This window comes from Myripristis murdjan, chromosome 1 (assembly GCF_902150065.1).
Source record: "Myripristis murdjan chromosome 1, fMyrMur1.1, whole genome shotgun sequence".
NCBI lineage: Eukaryota > Metazoa > Chordata > Actinopteri > Holocentriformes > Holocentridae > Myripristis > Myripristis murdjan.
The window spans coordinates 26,030,812-26,050,812 of NC_043980.1; the positions used below are offsets into that span (position 1 = coordinate 26,030,812).

At 41.4% G+C, this 20,001-nt stretch overlaps 1 protein-coding gene across 1 annotated transcript; it reads right to left on the reverse strand.

The window, feature by feature from the left end:
- Positions 1-3,768: 3,768 nt before the first annotated feature.
- LOC115362196 (neuropeptide Y receptor type 2-like) lies at positions 3,769-18,783 on the reverse strand. The gene is made up of 5 exons (XM_030056043.1): positions 18,631-18,783; positions 17,894-18,534; positions 15,785-16,198; positions 12,524-12,570; positions 3,769-3,917 (listed from the first exon to the last, which is right to left on the reverse strand). The coding sequence occupies exons 1-5, from the start codon at positions 18,781-18,783 to the stop codon at positions 3,769-3,771; spliced, it is 1,404 nt and encodes a 467-aa protein (XP_029911903.1).
- Between the last annotated feature and the right edge of the window lie 1,218 nt (positions 18,784-20,001).

Genomic DNA, 20,001 nt, shown 5'->3' on the forward strand with positions numbered 1-20,001 from the left:
TTCACTGGTCTCTATGAAAGTTAAGTCTGCATGATGTTGCCAAAGATAAAAAGAGAAGAATTTGGCCCAACCCTCAATATCTAACATGTAAAGGAGTTAGAGAATGAATCAAAAATGAAAACTGGTGATTGCGACAATGCCCAGGGGGATGCTTTGCAGATAACAGCACATTTTATTAGGCCAATATAATCAATCAGCATATCTGCATGAAAACAACAAATTTGAGAAAACAAAGTATGAATTCAAAAAGCTAGTCTCCTAATTGTCAAAGTAGCATTGGAGATTAGTTAAAGCTATCTGAATACATATGTAATTGATCATTTTGAGGGCTATTTTTGAATGCAAGATGCATTGAGGACGCACTGAGATCCAATCACTCAGATCACGTTTGGAGGTGTTCTTGGATGTATATGACCACATTATTTTAGCAGTGTGTACATGACTGTGTCCTGGGCAAATGAAGGACTGCCCACTTAACTGATGTCCTTGGAGTGAGTGGAACTACAAGTTCATTTGCATGCCAATGACATCATCTTAAAAGTGTTGAACAACTAGAAGAGGCAAGCAAAATTTGATTTTACCCATGGGCCAAGAGCCGCATTTCATTAGCGGTTTAACTCGGCCTCAGTGACTTCCTTTGAGCATTTGCCCTTGAGGGAATCCATACCATCAACATGAGTGTCATTTGTCATAGTTGTCATTTGTCTGAAAATTTGAAGCAAATTTGGTGACATCAAACCCTGGAGGACTGAGGGAGCAATTCAACAACCATGGACACTCCAGAGATGAATATTAACCACAATGCAGTGTAGTTATCAGTGATATAACTGTAAACAAACCAACATACATACATTAATCCCACAGAAATTCGACCCATCTGTCACATTACCTTTGAACATTACTACCACTACTACTACTACTACTACTGCTACTGCTACTACTACTACTACTACTAATAATAATAATAATAATAACAATAATAATAATAGCCTAACTATCAGAAAAGAGAATTTTCAAATGTAAAAATCAGTGCAGGCCAGATAAACAAATTCTGACATGTCACAATCATCTGTATGGCTTCCTTGACCCAGCAGGCGTTTCTATCTCTAAAAAGCAACAAAAGGTGTGAACTGCCGTTCCTAGAGCTGTCCACCACCCAAGATGCATGTGTAATGCCAGGTGTGAATAGGGCCTATGATAAAAAAAAAAAAAAAAAAAGTCGAAACTTCTCTGGCTGTTTGCATGAGCACTTGCCCTCACATCTCTTTGAAAACAAGCCCACAGGGAACATCAGTCAGCGTGGAACAAATCCTCTGTTCCTTTTTGAATTCGAAATGCTGAGATATGGGATTATAGTCGGCTGACCCTTTCGCGATGAACTCTTGGCTTTTGTAGACCAGAGACGGAACAGAAAATTTGTTCTGTGTTGCCTCCAGTCCACAGTGGCTTGCTTGTATTTACAGATAAACACCATGATTGAGAACTCAGAAACACAACCTAGCCTCAAAAATACTGAAATTGTCCTTTAACTGGTGCTGATGTGTTACAGAGCATACTGAGAATAGTTCACAGTCTGCAAATGGTTAATGCACCTTCCCAAAGACAAACAAGTATGCTCATCTACAAACAGGGAAAGCACAGTCATTCAGTGAATAAGTAAGGAAAGTTTATTGCACCTTTCATGGTCAAAGGTAACAAAGTGCTTCACAAAATGAACACATGCATTAAAAATGAAACAAAAGCTTACAGATGCATCTTTACCAGCTTTTTCAAAGTGATGACAGAGGCCATAGTCCTATTATGCAATCTAACAAGACTTCTAAGTAAATTTTTAATTTGACTGGAAGCCAATATAGAGATGTGTTACTTTTATTGGAAAGACTAGCAGTAGTGTTTTGCAAACAGCACAAGAATGATTTATTATGACAAGTAAAAAAGGAGCTGCAGTGTTCCAAATGGGAAGAGAACAAGGTATGAATAATCATCAGAGGTTGCTACACAACAGACAGTGACATGATATGTGGATCAAAAGACACAGCACGGTCAAAGATAACACCTAGATTCTCAGGTTAGACTGTACCAATGGAGAAAGAGACCTTAAATACTGCATCAAAACCTGAAAAACAAGAATATATTTTCTGCCTTCACACGTAGCAAATGTAAGGCATCAGTCATTCAGTTCTGAACCTTTTCATCTTTCTAGTTAAGCATGACTTCAACCAAACTTGTGAATGCACCTGAAAGCTGGAGGACCATTGCAAGCATCTCTGCTTGTTGTATGTATTTATACATAAAATACATGATATAGCAGAAAATATAGATTTTGAGGAAACTGGTATCAAACATGGCTATTGCAGTATGTAAAGTAGGGATAAATCACAGTGGTGTGTATGTATGCCATGGGAATAACCTGTGATTGTGTTCCAGTGGAGGAGAAAAACATTTAAAGTCAGAATTACAAATCTACCCATGTGGAGGATGAGGTTTTCTGTGTGATGGAGCACCAATGCCATCTTCAGCATACTTTGCAATTCAAACATTCCCAAGCACCAGGATTTCTATCAAAAATATGCTATAAGGGCTTCTACATGCAACCTATATTCTTTTAATCTAATCCTATTTATCCTGTAAAGGGCAAGATAACCTTTAGAGAAAAAAAACTCTAGCAATGACACAGAGAGAAGAATAGAGAACAATTTTCTAAGGGCTTGTATGACTTTTTTAAGTGAGCAAACTTTGCCTTAGATTTGACATATAATAAAAGCAAAATGAGTGGCGATAAGGGATGAGACTGAAGATATAAGGAGAGGGTGAAGGCAGTGGTAGTGGAGGGAGAGAGGAGTAGCAAACGTGAGGAGGGGAAATAATAATGCCTTTGGGATCAAAAATAATACCTTTAGGATCAGAAATAATATCTTTGGGGTCAAAAATGTAAGCATGGAAAACTTAGGTCACAATAGGATGACAGTCTGCAGGCAGTGTGAATTCAACAGAGGCCCACAAGTCCTTCTTCAATGAACAACCATAATGGAAGTGACTGACAGCTACTCAGGGAGGAGAAAGGGATGAGAAGGAGGTGAGTGAGACTGGAAAAGCCAAAACATTATTGGGTTGGATGCATTTTTTTCTTCTACCATTAAAAGTGTATGAGACTTTTTTGTTTGAGCAACATATTTGAAATATTTCTGATCCCAGCAATGCTGCAGTGTGTTTAACACAGACTGTCATTCTGTACATACTTTTAAAAACTAAGTGTAACATCTTTTGGGTGCAATTTAATGACACAGGCCAATGGTGTTAGAACGGCTGGGTTGGTAGAGACATTTCGGTGAAAAACTGTCTTTTGTGTTATGCATGGGAAAAATGAATTTGCTTCCCTAATTAACAGTGCACAGTATGACATTGCCTGTTGTTGAATTTCTATAAAATAAGAGAGTTACGCCCACAGTATGAGTAGCTAACTGTAGCTTCATACATCAAGTCTTCTATGGACAGCAGCTAACTTGCTGAGAACACCATCTCTGATTCATTTTGACCTGAGTTACTCCTCTTCTCTGTCCTTGGATGCTCTTGGACTGTCCTGTCACATGGTTCTGGGCGTCCACAGCTGTTGGCACACATAATTCATGGCCAGGGTCAGTGCCACAGCCAGGGTGGACGGTTGGTGGCTCTGCACCGGGTATGTTGTCAGTCTCAAGGTCCCGGTCTAAAACTGTGCAAGGCTGCTTGCTTGTGGATGTCTTCTCTTTTAAGCAGCAGTCAGCATCCTCATTGGCAAAGGCCCAACCTCAATCCTTCCATCGTCAGACCAAGCTGGTCGAGGGACAGCCGGTAGTGACAGTCAGATAGCAGGGTCCCAATGGGGTGTATGCTGCGCTTCCCCACAAAGACATAAAGGAACACTTTGGGGTCATCTACTGCAGGGAGAGGTGGGGAAGATGAGAGGCTGACAAGGATAGATCCTCTGGGGGAGAGGTGGTGGGTGGCAGCCGCAGACTTCTTTGACGAGCCTGATCCCCAGCCTGTGACAACGCCTGATGTTATTGCTGCTGCATGCTAATTTACTTCCCCTTCTAGGTGGGCATGGTGGTGGGGGATATGCCCCAGGGGAGTGTCATTATTCCAGATGTGTCCTTCCATTTTTCCCTCCACTCTTGTAACAAGACGTGATTCTAAAATACAACGTCAAGCCAATCCTAGCAGAGAGGGTTTGTCCAAAGGATGAAATCCTTTACCCCAAAAATAAAAATTTCAAGAAGACAATTTAGCTTTATAGTCTGTGTTGGGCTGCGTGATTGACGGTGCAGCATCATTTAAGACATACAGGTGTTCAGTTTCCGCCACGTTTCAACTGATATTGTGGATATTGAGGATAGTACTGCTTACATGTGCTACATTTTGTTGCATCTGATGAATCATTCTCACAATGAATCTTGGGGCTTACATTTTTTTTTTTTTTTTTTTTTTGCTGGCAGAATGCAGAAAACATTTCCAGCTTCTTAGGCCATCTTCTGACCTCAGCACTGTTATGTTTTCAAACTGTACTCCAGCCATTAGACATTATGTCAAATGCATCCCCAAGGACAACAGAGTGTGTTGACAAAGACGCGGGGTGCTGTGACTCAGGAGGTAGACTGGTTGTATGGTAATTGGAGGGTTCCTAGTTTGATCCCCGGTTCCTCCAGAGCACTGAACCCCTAACCGTTCCTGATGGCCAGCATGGCACAGTGCCATCGCTCTGTGAATGGGTGAGTCGTATCTGTAATGCACTTTGAGTGGTGGATAGACTAGAAAAGTGCTATAGAAATGCAGTGCATTTACCATATAAGGAGATTTTAATTAGGCACAGGTGCACCTTGTTGTCTCTCCACCTCCATCCATTAACTGTCTACATTCTAATAGCTAAACTGTAGGAAGCACAAGAAATTCATCCAAGATCCCCACATGTGGCTGATACAAAGTTGCATTGCACAGTCATTATAATAGTTTGTTCTTCTTGAGAGAATAGCATATATATATAATCATTTTTCTCTATACATCTGTATAGTCCATGAAACATTAAAATGATCAGCCTACTGCTTTTGACGTTTCATTCTTTTCTACCATATCTTGCTGATTTTTATATTTCAGCTCTGTGCTTATATTCTTTTTTTTAATCAATTTTTTATTTATTTTGTAAATTACAACACAAGAAACGCACAACAAACAACCATACAAATACAAGACAATCACAATGACAAACACACACTCTGCTTATATTCTATTTCCTTTTTCCCACTGAAGCATATTGACTTTGATGCAATCTACTTTCCAGCCCAAATAGGGGCCGATCGCTTCCTCTTACCTTCATTAAGTGTCTCTGTCATATGTTTCATCAATCAACCAGTCAATCAATCAAACAATGAATCAATCAAACTTTATTTTTATATTACATTTTCTATGATCACATGTAATCCAATGTGCTCTACGTGGCCTCTATGTCACAACGTTAGGCCTGGGACACTTTAATATTGTAATAATAACAATGTTTTTGCCATGACAGAAAAACAATATCAAATCCCGAGCTAGTGACTTTAGCAAGCGGCAAGTTGGTCTCGGCTTAAAACAGGTTCCGTGCTTGTTTTTTTCCTTATCATGCATAAAGGTCTGTGCTTACTACAGACGCACAATCTGTTTGCCGAGCATAACTTTAACTGCCGTCACTCTCGGGAGGTCTGTCTCAAACTATTTATTTTTCTGCTACATGCCTACAGTCAAACAATGGCAATTATGCAGAGGGGTCCTAGTTGGGCATCAAGGAGGCAAAAACAACTTCCAAATGAGGCAGCCAATAAGAGAGACCTGCGAGGAAAAGTTAATTAGACACAGGTGTAGCTTTGCAGTGTTTTGTCTCTCCAGCTCCATTAGCCAACTGCATGCCTTAGCTGTGTTATAAAACATCCAGGGATGAATGAAATGAATAATAAATGAATTTATTATTTTGTCTCTCTCAAACAAACACACACACACACACACTCAACATGACTGTGTAAACAGATTTACGTCCCCATAACATTAGTAATAACCTGGTACACACACACACACACACACACACACACACACACACACACAGTGAGGCGTGCAGACACAAACAGCAGCCTGGCTCTAAAGATGGAGCAGTCTTATCACATTGTATCACAAGCTGTGAGTCAGTGGTGGGTTTTCCTACAACATCATATCAAAACACTTACTACGTGGCACACTGCATACACACATGCATACGGATGCACTCAGACACGTGCACACACATACACACATTCATAGTCATGTACATGTACACACATCTGTGCAAACATATGCACACACACACAGACTTACATGGGTGATGTGAAACAAAACATGCCCCAGCCTATCACACTTCATTAGTTCCCCATGACTTTATACGAAGTGGTAACACAGAATTGTGTGTGTGTGTGTGTGTGTGTGTGTGTGTGTGTGTGTCTGTGTGCCCATGTCTGACTGTGTAAAATCTCATCAGATTTTAATCGATAAAGACAGTCTTCCTTGTGAATAATTATATCTGACATGTCATTAATGTAAATGGTGAGATTAGATTTTTTTCTAACAGTGAATCAGCAGATCACGTCTTCCGGTATTTGTTATTTTAAAGCCTGGCTTTGAAACAATGAGAAAAATTTCAAAGGTTTTCTGGGACATTACTATTTTTTGATTCATCTTTTGCTCATTATTTTGTTGTTGTGGTACCACTGTCAAAACTGTCATACTCTGCTGTCATATTTTAAGCATGTTGAGGCACATTGCATGTGTGTGTGGGTGCATGTGTGTGTGTGTGTGTGTGTGTGTGTGTGTGTGTGTACACGGACGTAATTTGGGGTGGGGAGGGGGGGCGGGGGGACAAAAAAAAACACAAGAAAGAAAAAAAGAAAGAAAAAAAAAAGCTTTGCTCATCACCGGTGTTTAGCTAGTTGGCAGGGCCGTCTCAAGGAATTTGGGGGCCCCAAGCAAAATCGACTTGGAGCCCGTTGCACTTTCATCCTGCATTGAGCATCACAGAATTTAAAGGGGCAGTCACACAGTTTGTCATTGCATTTAATTCATAACCAGTTGCTGTCTGGGGGCCCCAGGCAATTGCTTGGTTTTCTTGCCTTTTCTTGCCTTGTTGCAACGGGCCTGCTAGTTGGTCAGGAGTCTGTCTTCATCTGCCACTGTAAGTTGTTAACATGTTGGGCGTTTGTTCTGCCAGGGTCACGTCAGCTAGACGGATTTTAATATCAGAGGTTTCATTTACATTGACATTAACATTTGAATGTGTGTCTGCGTGTGTGTATGTGTGTTTGGTAATTAGGCACAGCCAGGTGGCAGGATGTCAAAAAAAGAAAACTGGAAATAAGAGACTTCTTTAGAAGTCAAAGTGTAAGTTACTCAAAGGAACACATTACACTCCGACCCTCTGGAACTCCTTCTCCTCATCCATCAGAAACTCAGACTCACTCACCTCCTTCAAAAAAACTCAAAACACACCTTTTCAAACTGGCTTACAACACCTGACCCCCACACGACTGACATCTCAGACACCTTTCACTTATTATTATTATTAGTAGTAAATTAAAGTTTTTAAATTATTATTTAACTTTATGATAAACTTATGTATTGCAATTTATATGTTCATATTATGTAATTGTTTTATTCTTGTAAAGTGTCTTTGAGTTTTATTGAAAACGCTGCCAAATAAAATATATTATTATTATTACCTCAACAACACAGAAATTGTAAGTGGTTCACCTTGCCAAGGCAACAACTGTTAGTGTTTACTGATATCACCGCATTAACAGAAGAGTTTGTTTATTGAAACTTCCATCATGACAAAGCAGGACCCTGGCTGTTGGGCATATCTCTCTCTCTCTCTCTCTCTCTCTCTCTCTCTCTCTCTCTCTGTCACATTGTGCACAGCTCGCAGCAACAACACTGACGGAAATTAAAACTAATGTATGAAAATAATTAAAATCATCTGTGTGCTGCTAAAGTTATTTAAAAATTATTGGAAGATAATGCATAGCCAATGCAAGTGTAAGTATAAGCTATTGGATGTGAGCCAAATTAATCCAAATTAGCTGTGTGGTTTGCAACAAAGTTATTGAAGAACATTTTGGCAAATCACCAACAACCTCCCACACAAAGTTATTTTCACAATTCTTTCATTCATTTTCTTGTGAAAACAGAGTATGTTACCATTTGTGATGTATCAGTTCTCCCAACATGAACAAACTCTTTTGAAATTGCAGATTAAATTTCTAAATGATCCAGGTGTAATACATTAAAGTAGCTCATCAGGCATTTGTATGCCAGAAGTCATAAGAAGCTTTTGACAGAAACCAAATTCAGACCCGACCCCCCCCCCCCCCCCCCCCCCTCTCTCTCTCTCTCTCTCTCTGACACACACACACACACACACACACTCGCACATAGACATACACCAAAGACCTCCAAGGAATAGGCAGTCTCTAAAATATGAAAAAGCACCAGCTGTTTTACTCCTCAGTTTCTTCAGTGGAGATGTCAGGCTATGAAACCCATTTGAATCCTAGTCTGACATTTTTTACACCGCTGTGTTTTCTGGTGTTCGGCTTGCTTGTCAGCAGTGGTAAACCTGCCTCAAAAACACAATGCTCTTGAATGTTCTTGTTCTTGTTGCTTGAGATCACTGGTTTGATTCCCCGGTCAGATGAGTAGAGTCCACGATGTCATCAGTGTCTTGGGCTGGTAATCTGTATAATATCCCACTGTGTTTTTTTCTGCACATAGTGAATGCATACAGCTATTGAATGCACATGTGGTGCACATCCCGGTGAAAAATGGCATAAATGTGAATGTTCAGTCAAAGTCTACAAGTAGTAGGTGAACAATCTTTCACTTTTGAAGCTGCCATACAGTGAACAGTGACCCTAGATGCCTTTAAAACATCTTTTCAACTGAAAAACTGCCCTGCAGTTTCCAAGGCCAGCAGATAATAAATCGGTCCAGGAGAAAGTGTATGCTACTTAGCTGCAAAAAAAAAAAACAAAAAAAAAAAAAAACAGGGAACATCTGTTGCTGAAACTCATTACTCTCAATCAGTTTATTGTGAGACTGGCTGCAGCTCTGTCACCCAGGCAGTTTCAATGGTTGTCTCTTCTTTTGGCGCCATGTCAGAAAATCCTGTGACTTCCGCTGAGCTTGTTTTAGATGCTGGGTATTGGAAATCAATGAGAGGGGGAACACACACTAACATACTGATAAAGTCCGAGTTATTTGGGGAGCTTTGTCCTTCACTTCAGGGAGTGGCAACTCTATCAACCGAGAAAAAACTGTGACCTGTTTGGTGACTCTCCACTGCAGATTTCTATCATGTGTCTACAGCGGCCCCTCAATCCCCATGTACAAGCACAGATATAAGGACACGCACACGCGCACACCCATACACACACACACACTCTTTCTGTTCCCTAGTTGCATTGGCAGGAAAAAAACCTTATCTCCTCCTTTCAGATTAACAGTGTTTTTGTGTCCTTCCACAGCTTCGTTTCTGGGCGGGGCTGCTCTGTGTGGATTTGTGTGTATGTGTATGTGTGCGTGCGTGTGTGTGTGTGTGTGTGTGTTAGATATTTGTGTCCATCCATTAACAGAAGTATGGCAGCCTGATGATACAACATGCACTTTGAAGGCTGAACAACTTCAATGCCTTTGAATTTTGAAGCCTACAAATCTATGCAGTCTGCAGCTTCTGTGTTGTTGTTACTAGGGACTTAATTTAGCTGCATTTTCTAGTATTATGATTAATATCAGAAGATTATTCATAATAAGTCTCAGAAATTTCAGATTTTTTGTATACTGTTTAGAATGTCTTTTAGAGGTGTTTTTCCGTGAGATAAAAATTTACAACTTGAGCTGTTGCTCCTCCAAAAATGTAAAGCATCAAGAGCTGCAAGGTGCCCAATATAACTCACACTGACAACAAGAAATGCCTCCCTCTGCCACTGTGTGTTTAAGCCATAACTGTGTCTTAAATAATGTACTGATTCATAAAAGACAGATCCTGAAGACTGTTAAACTTTTTGTGCTTAAAGGAACGTGAACCCATGACCTCTGATGGCACCGTCATGGTTTCCCTACCAGCCACTTTCTTCAGAGAATGACAGCGTGGCTGAGGCAGAAAGATGCAGTTTCTGCTGCAGAACAGGCAGAGGGTGTTTTTGCACCGCCCCAGAACATGTTTGATGGCTTTTTGACTACTTGGTGGTTTTCGTAAAGAAACATGACAGAATCATAAATTGCATGTTTGCCAGTTAGCATATGTAAATGCTGTTCACTGTCTCAGCCAGCTGATTTGCAGCTGGATTCGTATTCTTCCTCTGGTTGCTCCAGTGGACTGCAGTGGAGTTCAAATGTTCATCCAACGTCCATCTCAGTCCAGTTTGATCCCATCGCAGCACTGCAGCAGCAAAACCGATCTAAAAAGCCTGATGTGGGATCAATCAAATTCTGTGCCTGAAACAATTTTTTTTAGGCCAGTATCAGCCACAGGATTGCTGCAGTAATAAATAATGTTTTTCATTTCTATGGCAGTTTTGTTTTGGAGGCAGTAAGATCATTCAATTTCAGTTCAAAGCTAATGCCGAGACACTGCATAGATCTTAAGGAGCAGTTAGCCACTGGAGATGGGCACCTTTTAGCTTCCTGATAGCAGTGAGTCAAAAGGTGAAAGGTTCACTGATTTCAGGTGTATAGAGTGCTACACCTGACACACTTATGGAATCTGAATCAAAATAGCCTGTTGAAGTAACTACAGCAAAGCAGACACAGTGACAAAGACCTAACCTAATGTCAACTCAGAGGATGCTTGTGTCGATGCCCTGTGTATTGTGAATTTAACTGTTTCTTGATTGCGTGATTTCATGCAAGGCTGCTGCGGATTATTGAATTCATTACAAAAAGCGCTGATGGAATTTTACAGCAAAGTAAATGAGACATTCATGTTCATTTTCAGTTAAGAAAATATGGAAACCACCTTGGAAAATGAACATAAATAAGTATTTGTTATCATGGCACACTGTTGTCTATTTTAAGAGAGGACTACAGCACCTGAGGATGGTGACTAGCAAAGGCAAATGAAAGTCTGCCATGACATTAACAGTAAATCGATATGTGTCATTTTTAGGTTTATTTTCCGCTTACTTTTGTTGCTGAGATGGACAGCTTTATTGTCAACAGAGGCCTGGCCATCATGTTTAATAGTTCACAATATTTTTAGTTCACAGTTTCAGCTCCTTTACTCTGTCATGCACCCCTCTGGGTATGTTAAATGGTCCTTGCCCTGTTGCCAAAAAAGGGAAATATGAAGATGTTAATGAAGTAAGAGTAAAAGAAAGAGAAGCAGTCTATTGTTAGCAGTATCTTCTCACACTGGTACAGCAATGACGCAAGGAGAGAGGGGGTGATAAAGAGAGAGAGTCAGAGATGAAAAGCACAGACAGAGGGGGAGGCAGCGATAACGGAAAATGAGAGGAAGAACAAAGAGTGATGGAGAGGATTCACAAAACAGATATGAGACAATAAAAGACAGGTCTGCAGAAAGGAAAGTAATCATCCAAGTGTAGATTGAAAGGAAGAGATACAGTGCCTCATCATGAGCCCATAGATTTGAAATTGTCAAGTTTATTGTTTTTGTGTGTGTGCATGTGTGAGTGTGTGTTGAACCCAGGTGTGGCACTGAGCAGTAATGGGCCCATGAACCTGGTCTCCTGAAATTTTGAGAAATCAGAACCATGTTTTACATTTCAAATATGTGCTCCCTGCATGAAAAATGAGAGAGAGAGAGAGAGAGAGAGAGAGAGAGAGAGAGAGAGAGAGAGAGAGAGAGAGAGGGCTACCCTCTGCCAAGAGATTACTCGAACGAGACATGATTAGACACAGACAGCAGTTCGATATTATGAAATAATGTGATGGAAAGAGACACTGAACATGGGCCCAATTTTCAGTTCATTAGGATTCAACTGTAGCAGCGTTTCACTCAGAAAACTTCACAGACAGCACCTAATAAGGGGTCCTTCCCCCTCACAGCCTGTATTAATTTGTATGTTATCATTTAGCCTCACTAATGCTGGGGCTAAATCATGAGCCACAGCTGTATTAGTGGTATTGTATATATGCAGTATATATAGTCTATATACAAATTAATGGTAAAAGAGAAAATCTTTGCCTGTAACATGTGAACTACCCTTCACAGGGACCAGTTATTATTACCACATCAATGTACAATCATTTCTCTGCATCAAAAGAAGACCTGCTCATGTTAGCCTCAGCATCTAATTGTCATGAATTTGTACAAATTTGTGGAATTTTCCATTGCACAGGCCAGGTGGGGGCTCTTAAAGGTTTACTGTGGGTTGCCTGGCCTGTGATACGTAGAGAGCAACCCTTCAAATTGAGGCTGAAGGGAACATGGATTGATGGGAAATCAATTTTTTTTCTCCTCCAAGCAAGGCACTTGAGTTTGGCCGAGTAGCATCCAGCTGCAGACTCGAAGAAGATCTTCTGATGTGACAGATGCTATATTTACATTGCCCATCCCTAATTCAAACCCATACCATAACCTCATAACCTCAGCCTGTGATAGAAAGCACTTGAAGCAAACTTCAGTCTCGTGTGCAATTTTGATTGGCTTATTTCCTACCTCTGACACACCGTGGGCATTTCAGGGCTTTTTCCATGTCGGCAGCTAAATTGGTTTGGCTGGTTCAGGTGTCCAGCCTATTTAATGGCTTTGGTTACCTAGCCTTATCATGTGATAAACACTATGCTATTCTCACATTATCCAGTCCACGATGAAGGAATGCAATGATAACATTATGAGTCCAAAACATGTATTTACTCAACAGAATTTTATGAGGCTGTTTTGTAGTGGGTCCATCCAATATGCAGACTTCAAATCCTTCTTGCCTTAAGTTAGCTTTAGCCTTAATGATATGTAACTCTTCTGGAGGAGTAAGAGCCACTCATAGTCTAATCCAGATCAGACTAGGGTTTAACCACACCTGAGGGAACAAGAGAAGATTGGCTCCAAGCGTTCTGCAGAAACGTTTCATCTGCCTTTTCCAGCCCTCTCTCCACTTCTATATTAACAGAGAATATACTTCAAAAAATGCATGAACTAAACTCCACTGACTATCCTTCAGTTTTGTCAGAGTCTGCAGAAAAGCGAATACAGAGTGTGTTGTACGTACATTTTGAATGCAAACATTTTGAATGGCCTGAAAAATTATGTGCTGACCCTATTTCTTATTGACACGAAAACATAAAGTACGCCCGGGTCCTTTCAGGTGCAGTCATGGGTAGCAATAGACTTTTTAATCTTTTTTTTTCTTTTTTATTTTTTTAAAATGAAACACCAACAGTACATTATTTGGTGCACTCACCCTGCAGCAATACAGTGCAAAACTGAAAGACAGGTAGATGACGGAAAAGAGGCAGGGAGAGATGAAAGACACAGTCACAGCATCATGTATTTGGATTTGCTCGGGCACAAAGCAACCTTGTGTGTGTGTGTGTCTGTGTGTGTCTGTGTGCGTGTGTGCGTGTGTGTGTGCGTGTGTGTGTGTGTGTGTTTTGTGTGATTAGCAGTTTGATGTCACAGCATTTCATGGTATTCACCACCTCTGTCTTGCACACAACTGGAGACGGCCTGGGGATAGATTAGATTAGTTGTCTGCATGCATCCATCTGTGTGTGTGTGTGTGTGTGTGTGTGTGTGTGTGTGTGTGTGTGTGTGTGTGTGTGTGTGTGTTTAGTTCTCTAATGGTTAAAGCTCTTTCTGCACCCTGCCTCACTCCTCTGCTCTAAATGGCATAGGTTGGTTAGATGCGTCTAGTTGGGCCAGACTTTCTTGTTATTATTATGAAACATATATATAGTAATGGCACTATCTTTGTTCATAGTTCATGTTTAACATAGAAAGATATTAGTGATAAACAATCTCGATTTCTATTAAAACTCATGTAAGTGATGACGATGACCCTTGGGCTTATTTCAGACAGCTTTGTCTCGCTTTCATAAATACCTCTCGTCTTATATCACATAGCATAATCAGGGGGTCACTATGTACATATTGATCCAATGCATGGCACATGATTCTGTTTTGATTAGCAGGTTGGTGTATCGCACATACGATAGCTCACACAAACATTGGCTGCTGCATGTCAGTTTTTGTAAATCATAGACACTAATGGTGACAACACAGTGTGAAGATCTGTCATATACTGATGAAAATAATGTAAACCATTGGCAGGAAAGGAAAATCTTCATGTTAGCAAGCCATTTAGTCTCATATTCATTAAAAACCTTTTCTTTCCTAATACCAAGTGGAGAAAATCTGCCAGTGGGATGAAATAATCCAACTCGTTTACAATGTGGTTTCTCTTGTTTCTGGAATTTTCCTGAGAACAAGTATAAATATGTTGAAACAAGGCAGAATAAGGTAGATCAGCCCACTACAACCAAGAAAGTGATGCTAGATTCAAGAAAATTCTGAAAACAAGTTGATTAGAATTGGAAACAAGTGAGATTATCTCATCCCACTGCCAGACCTTCTCACTTGTTATCAAAAAAATTAAGATTTTAGGAAAGCATATGAGATTTGGCTTTTTAAGATGGAGACATTTTTGCAGGAAAGAAAGAAAGAAAGAAAGAAAGAAAGAAAGAGGAATCCAAACATAAAATACATTATACAACTGGACCTTAAGGTATTATTTGGTTAATATTTAGAACAGATGTCAGACATGACTGTGAGTAGTAGTCAAATCACTTATGGCATGACCTGCATGTAAACATAATGACACACTGCTATAATCCATCCTGATGACTGATACCCGGCTGCCTCACCCCAGGCTAATGATCACTCCTTGCCTTCCCCTGCAGGCTTCACTCCATCACCGTCCCACCTGGACTTGAGAAAAAGAACTCAAGCAAGTCCTGACTTCCTGAAGGGTTGATGCCCCACAGAGTTTGGTCATTTTTCTCCTGCTTGAGACAAATAATGGCTTTTGGAAAAGATTAACCCGCACACTGCTAATTGCGAACTGTGAATCACATGTTGTGTTTTTGATGCCTGTGGGACAGAACAACAAATTCCTTTCTAGACTGCCTGCTGATATAGCAGATAATCAGCGGCTTTTACAAGCTGGTAATGGTGGCTGTTTCATCCTCACTGTCTACACAGAAGGTATGTGGTGTGTTGTTCCTGTACTGTGCAGAGACAGAGTCTCTGCCTCTGGCGTTGATGCCTTTCCCATCAGCTGATGAACCATATATTCCATCCCCTGAGTGCCACTTCAGAGGAATTGTGTTTATTTCCACAGACTCTACTCTTAAAGATAAGGATCCCATATTTTCGATTACAGAGTGTCTTCTTGTAGGCAAGAATGCTGTGCTATGCAAAGAGTACTGGAGTGTGTGGAGCCGGCTGGGAGGCAGGGAGCTGTCACACACACTGGGGCTGGATCTGTACCAGTCTGAGATGCTGTGGCTTGATCCTTCTGCACACTCCGTGTTGTCTCCGATCCCCTGTCCCAGCCTCAGGCCCAGTGCCTGACTTTGAGCCAAACTGAGCAGCCTGGGGACAGTTACCATGGAGGCAGAAGCTGCCACAGTAGCTGCAGCAATATGGTGGCGCTCGGCTGTAGTCACTTTGGTGTTGGTACTCAGTGGTGCAGGGGTCGCCATGCCAGCTGAGTTGAATGAAGAGGAGCTGAACAGAGCAGCTACTTTCTGGTAGTAGCGTCTCCGAATCACCCTTGCCGAGCGGTACAGGTCTCCGATGAAACAGTAACAGATGGGGTTGAGGCTGGAGTTTGTCAGGCCCAGCCACTGAGCAAATGGACGAGTCTGCAGCAGCCAAGACGGTGGCCTTTGCTCACAGTCAATCCAAAGGTCAGCCAAGTAGAGAGGCAACCAGGAAACTGCAAACAGCAGCACCAGACACACCACCATCTTGGCTATTTTCTGACGCGTCTTGAGGCGCGCAACATGCAGAGCTTGGCTGCGAGGGTCGAGGTCAGAGAAGGTTAATTTCCTCCCATCCCAGAGCCGCCTGCCCGTCAGGAAGCCTATGGTGAGGTTAAAGGTCACCGGCAGGCAGTAGAGTGCCACAAACAGCAACACATTGTATCTGCAGAACAGGAAGAAGCATATTAAATTAAAATGAGATTCACGACTATACAAGAAGGGGACACCCTTCCTTTTAATGACTTCTTCCTAATTTTTCAGATTGTTCCCTCAAAGCGGGAAAAAAAAGACAGATTTTTGTCCTCTGCCAATCTGTATCACTCTGACACGTTTTGTTTTGTCTGGTTCTGTGCAGTTAGTCTTTTGTCCTTGTCTAGATTATTGTCAGTACTGTGTGGTGGTATTGTTTGTTTTGTATGTCTTTAAATATATGAATGAATAAATAAATAAATAAATAAAATGAGATACTGATTTCTGTCTTTTGGAAAATTATAATTGCTCTTTATCCAGATATCAGAAACTGTTATCACTGCGTTGTTATCAAGGAAGGGATATGACAACATTAAAACCAGCACACACATAACACTTTCAAAACACAAGCACAAAGTCCATCACTGACAGTAACAGAATAAAAGGCAAGTAGATAAAAGTCTATAAACAATTCAAAGTCGCAATGAGTGACTTGACAGGTTGAGGATGAATTCAGAACATGTTGAAAGGGGAAAAACATGCAAATACAGCAAGGATAAACAAGTAAAAAAAATGTTACAATAATTTCAACAATTTAAATTATAACACTAATTTTGCCAGCCTTAAATGTGTGATCAAAAGCTTCCATATCTAAGAATCTGAACCTTTGTGTTTGTCCTAAATTAGAACCATGCACAATGTAACGCTTAAAATCTGCTGGATTTCTGAACAGTGACAGCTTCAGCTGATTTCGCTAATCAGCGCACCATCAACCAGAAGGAGGGAACTAATCAGTGAAATCACCCTGTGCAGTGTTGGGTTGGAGAGAAACCCTGCAAACTCCGAGCACTCAACAATTTGTCTAACCCTGGCCTAGACTACAGATCTGTCTGAGCATCTCACAGCATGTTTAAACAGCACAGTCGTCACGTCAGTTTAGACAGGAGAGTCACCGTGCCTCTAATATTCAAACACGATGTGCCACTGGGGCCACGTCTCCATTTCTGTAACTCATTCTTCCAGTCGGTCATAGGCAGTGCTTGCACCACGTAGCGGAAAAAACAGAATAGGCACCTCAGGGTCAAAGCATGCTATATTGTCATGTATTTTGACAGTTACAAGGAATGTGAACTGTACTGTGCACTGTTTGAAGTGGAAAAGGCTGAATTTATGGCTTGATACCTTAACGTAACACCTGCTGTTTTAAAATGGTGTTATGGCGTGGTAACATCTGAACTCAGAGCACAAATGTTATTTGCTCAATGCACCGTTGACTGACGTTGTTGACTTTTGTACTCTGAGAGCATTGTGTTGTATAGCCCCGGACAGCAGGACACTGCCTGGACCCCTCCGCTGTGTTTCTACCAGCAGTAAGTGTGAATTTGTAGGTCAGAGTTCAACAAGCATGAACTCTAACCTTCGTATATGCATACATTTGATTCATAATGATTTATTCATCATTCACGCATGTTTTCTTTTAATATCTGATGTCTATGGCGATTGTAATGAATTTCTGTATATGTTTAATACTAAAGTGACCACATCATTAGGCTGTGCCACTGTTCATAAGGGGCTAAGAGACCTGAAACATAATTAAAGGCTATGGGACATCCTGTGTTAGCATTAGTGGTGATTCTCAGTCTGGCATGAAGTCTTTGAGTGTACATACCCCTGTTTGAGGCGAGGCTGAGGCCATTCCTCCTGACAGACCAAGATGGCAAAGGTCCCAAAGCTGATTTCCCGCCGTCGGTTCATCACTGCAAGTGGAGCACACATCACTGAGGACACTGTCCACACCACAGCGACGGTGGCCAAGATTCGGCGGCGTGTAAACATGGAGCGGGCTCGCAGTGGTGACTGAACACTGTAGTAACGATTCACACTGATCACCGTTAGTGTCAAGACGCTAGCTGAGACTGAGACAGCCTGCGTGAATGGCACCGCTCGACACAGGAGGTCACCGTAGACCCATGCAGTGTAGATCTGGCTTCCCAGAGTGATGGGCATGCACACACACACCACTGCTAGATCACACACTGCCAGGTTCACCAGGAGACTGCGGGTGGCACTGACACCGGCCAGTCGACGGCTGCGCCGGTTGTTTAGGACGCGCAGGGACATTAGGTTCCCTATAACTCCCAGAATGAAGGATAAGCAGTACATGATGGTCAGAGCGATGGTGCTGGGCTCATGCAGAGTCCAGAGCAACATGCTTTCGAGGTCAGCCAGATCATTAGAGGAAAAGGTGGATAAAGACAAAGGGAAGGAGGAGGGGTGGAGAGAGTGTGGTTGGTAGACAAATGTGGATGACTGTCGAGGGGATGGGGGCAGTGTGGAGAAGAGAGGGGAAGAGATGAGAGAGGATGATGTAAGGAGGGAGGAAGGGAGAGGCTGGTGGAGGGAGGCAGAGGGGAAGATGGAAGTGGAGGGGAAGATCAGGGAGTTGTGGAAGCTGTAGGTGTGGTTGAGTCTTCCCTGTGAGGCGTCATACTGCAGCAGTGGAAAGAAGCTGGGCTGGACTGAGGTGCTGTCCCGCAGCTGGTCCCGGGGCAGATCCATGATGCTGCTGGGCCTGGGTAGGAGCAGGACCACAGCAAGGAAAAATGTGGAGGAAAGAAACTGGAAAAAAGGAAGTTTCTGAAATGTAAGGCTACCGGTAAAGAATTACACTTGTCCTCATTAAATTCCATTCACAGACTAAAAGCACACAGCATAGTGGGGAAGATCAAAACAAAGTAAAAAACAGGAATTTCACTTTTGGCTCATGAAAAAATTTAAACAACTCCAAATGGAAAGAAAATCCTTATTGATTGCCTCCAAAAAAAAAAAAAAAAAAAAAAAAACAGTTCCATGGTCCAAAATCAATACAGTTGGCAGTCCCATTATCCATCGGTCCTTGTCCTGCCATGCAGTTGCATTGTAGGTATATATCACTGTAGGTAAACAAAGCAGAGTTCCTCTTCTTATGTTATATTCTATTAATCAGTTAGTCCCAGTGCAGTCCTTATGTAATAAATACATTTTGATTCCTCCAGGGAGTGGCTGACTTAGCCCAATAATCCACAGCCAGCTCTCATAGACTTTCTCACCTCCATCCCTCGTGCAGATCTCTCTTGCTCTCTTTTGTGTTTTCTCACTCTCTCCCCCTCTCTCTCTCTCCTTCACTCTCTCTCTGTTTCTCCTCACACCTTCCTCCCATCACCAGGGTGCAATGAGATCTGTTTGGAGAAACATCAGAGCCATCAGAGGCTATTCCCACCTTCAGCCTTTTCACTAGCTATCAGACCAAACAACAACAAATAAAATATAGCTCATAGGAACAGCAATGAAATCTCATCTCTTCCTAATGTGCTCTGCTTACAGCTTTTCCTGGTTGAGCCACTGAAACATTAAGACCTACACAGCAAAGTAAGGAATAATGCCTGGAAATGAAATTACCTTTTTTTTTTTTTTTTTTTTTTTGAGAAAAAAAAAATCTGGAATAATCTCAGTGAGGGAGTCTTCTATGAATTGAAATAAGAGTATTATTTTAAACACATAGGCTACAGCATTTAGTCTACTAAGAAGGAGTGTAACAGGTATAATGGATTATTACATGCCATGATTTATTTATGGGTGAAGACAATTAGGTCGTCTGTAGCACTAATACTAATATACTAATATACTATTTGCTCATATATTAGGCTACGATTAAACAAGGAGTCAAAAGTAAGGCGTCTAGGTAAAAACTGACACTTGGAAACTACATTTCCACATTACACAAACCACATATTTTAA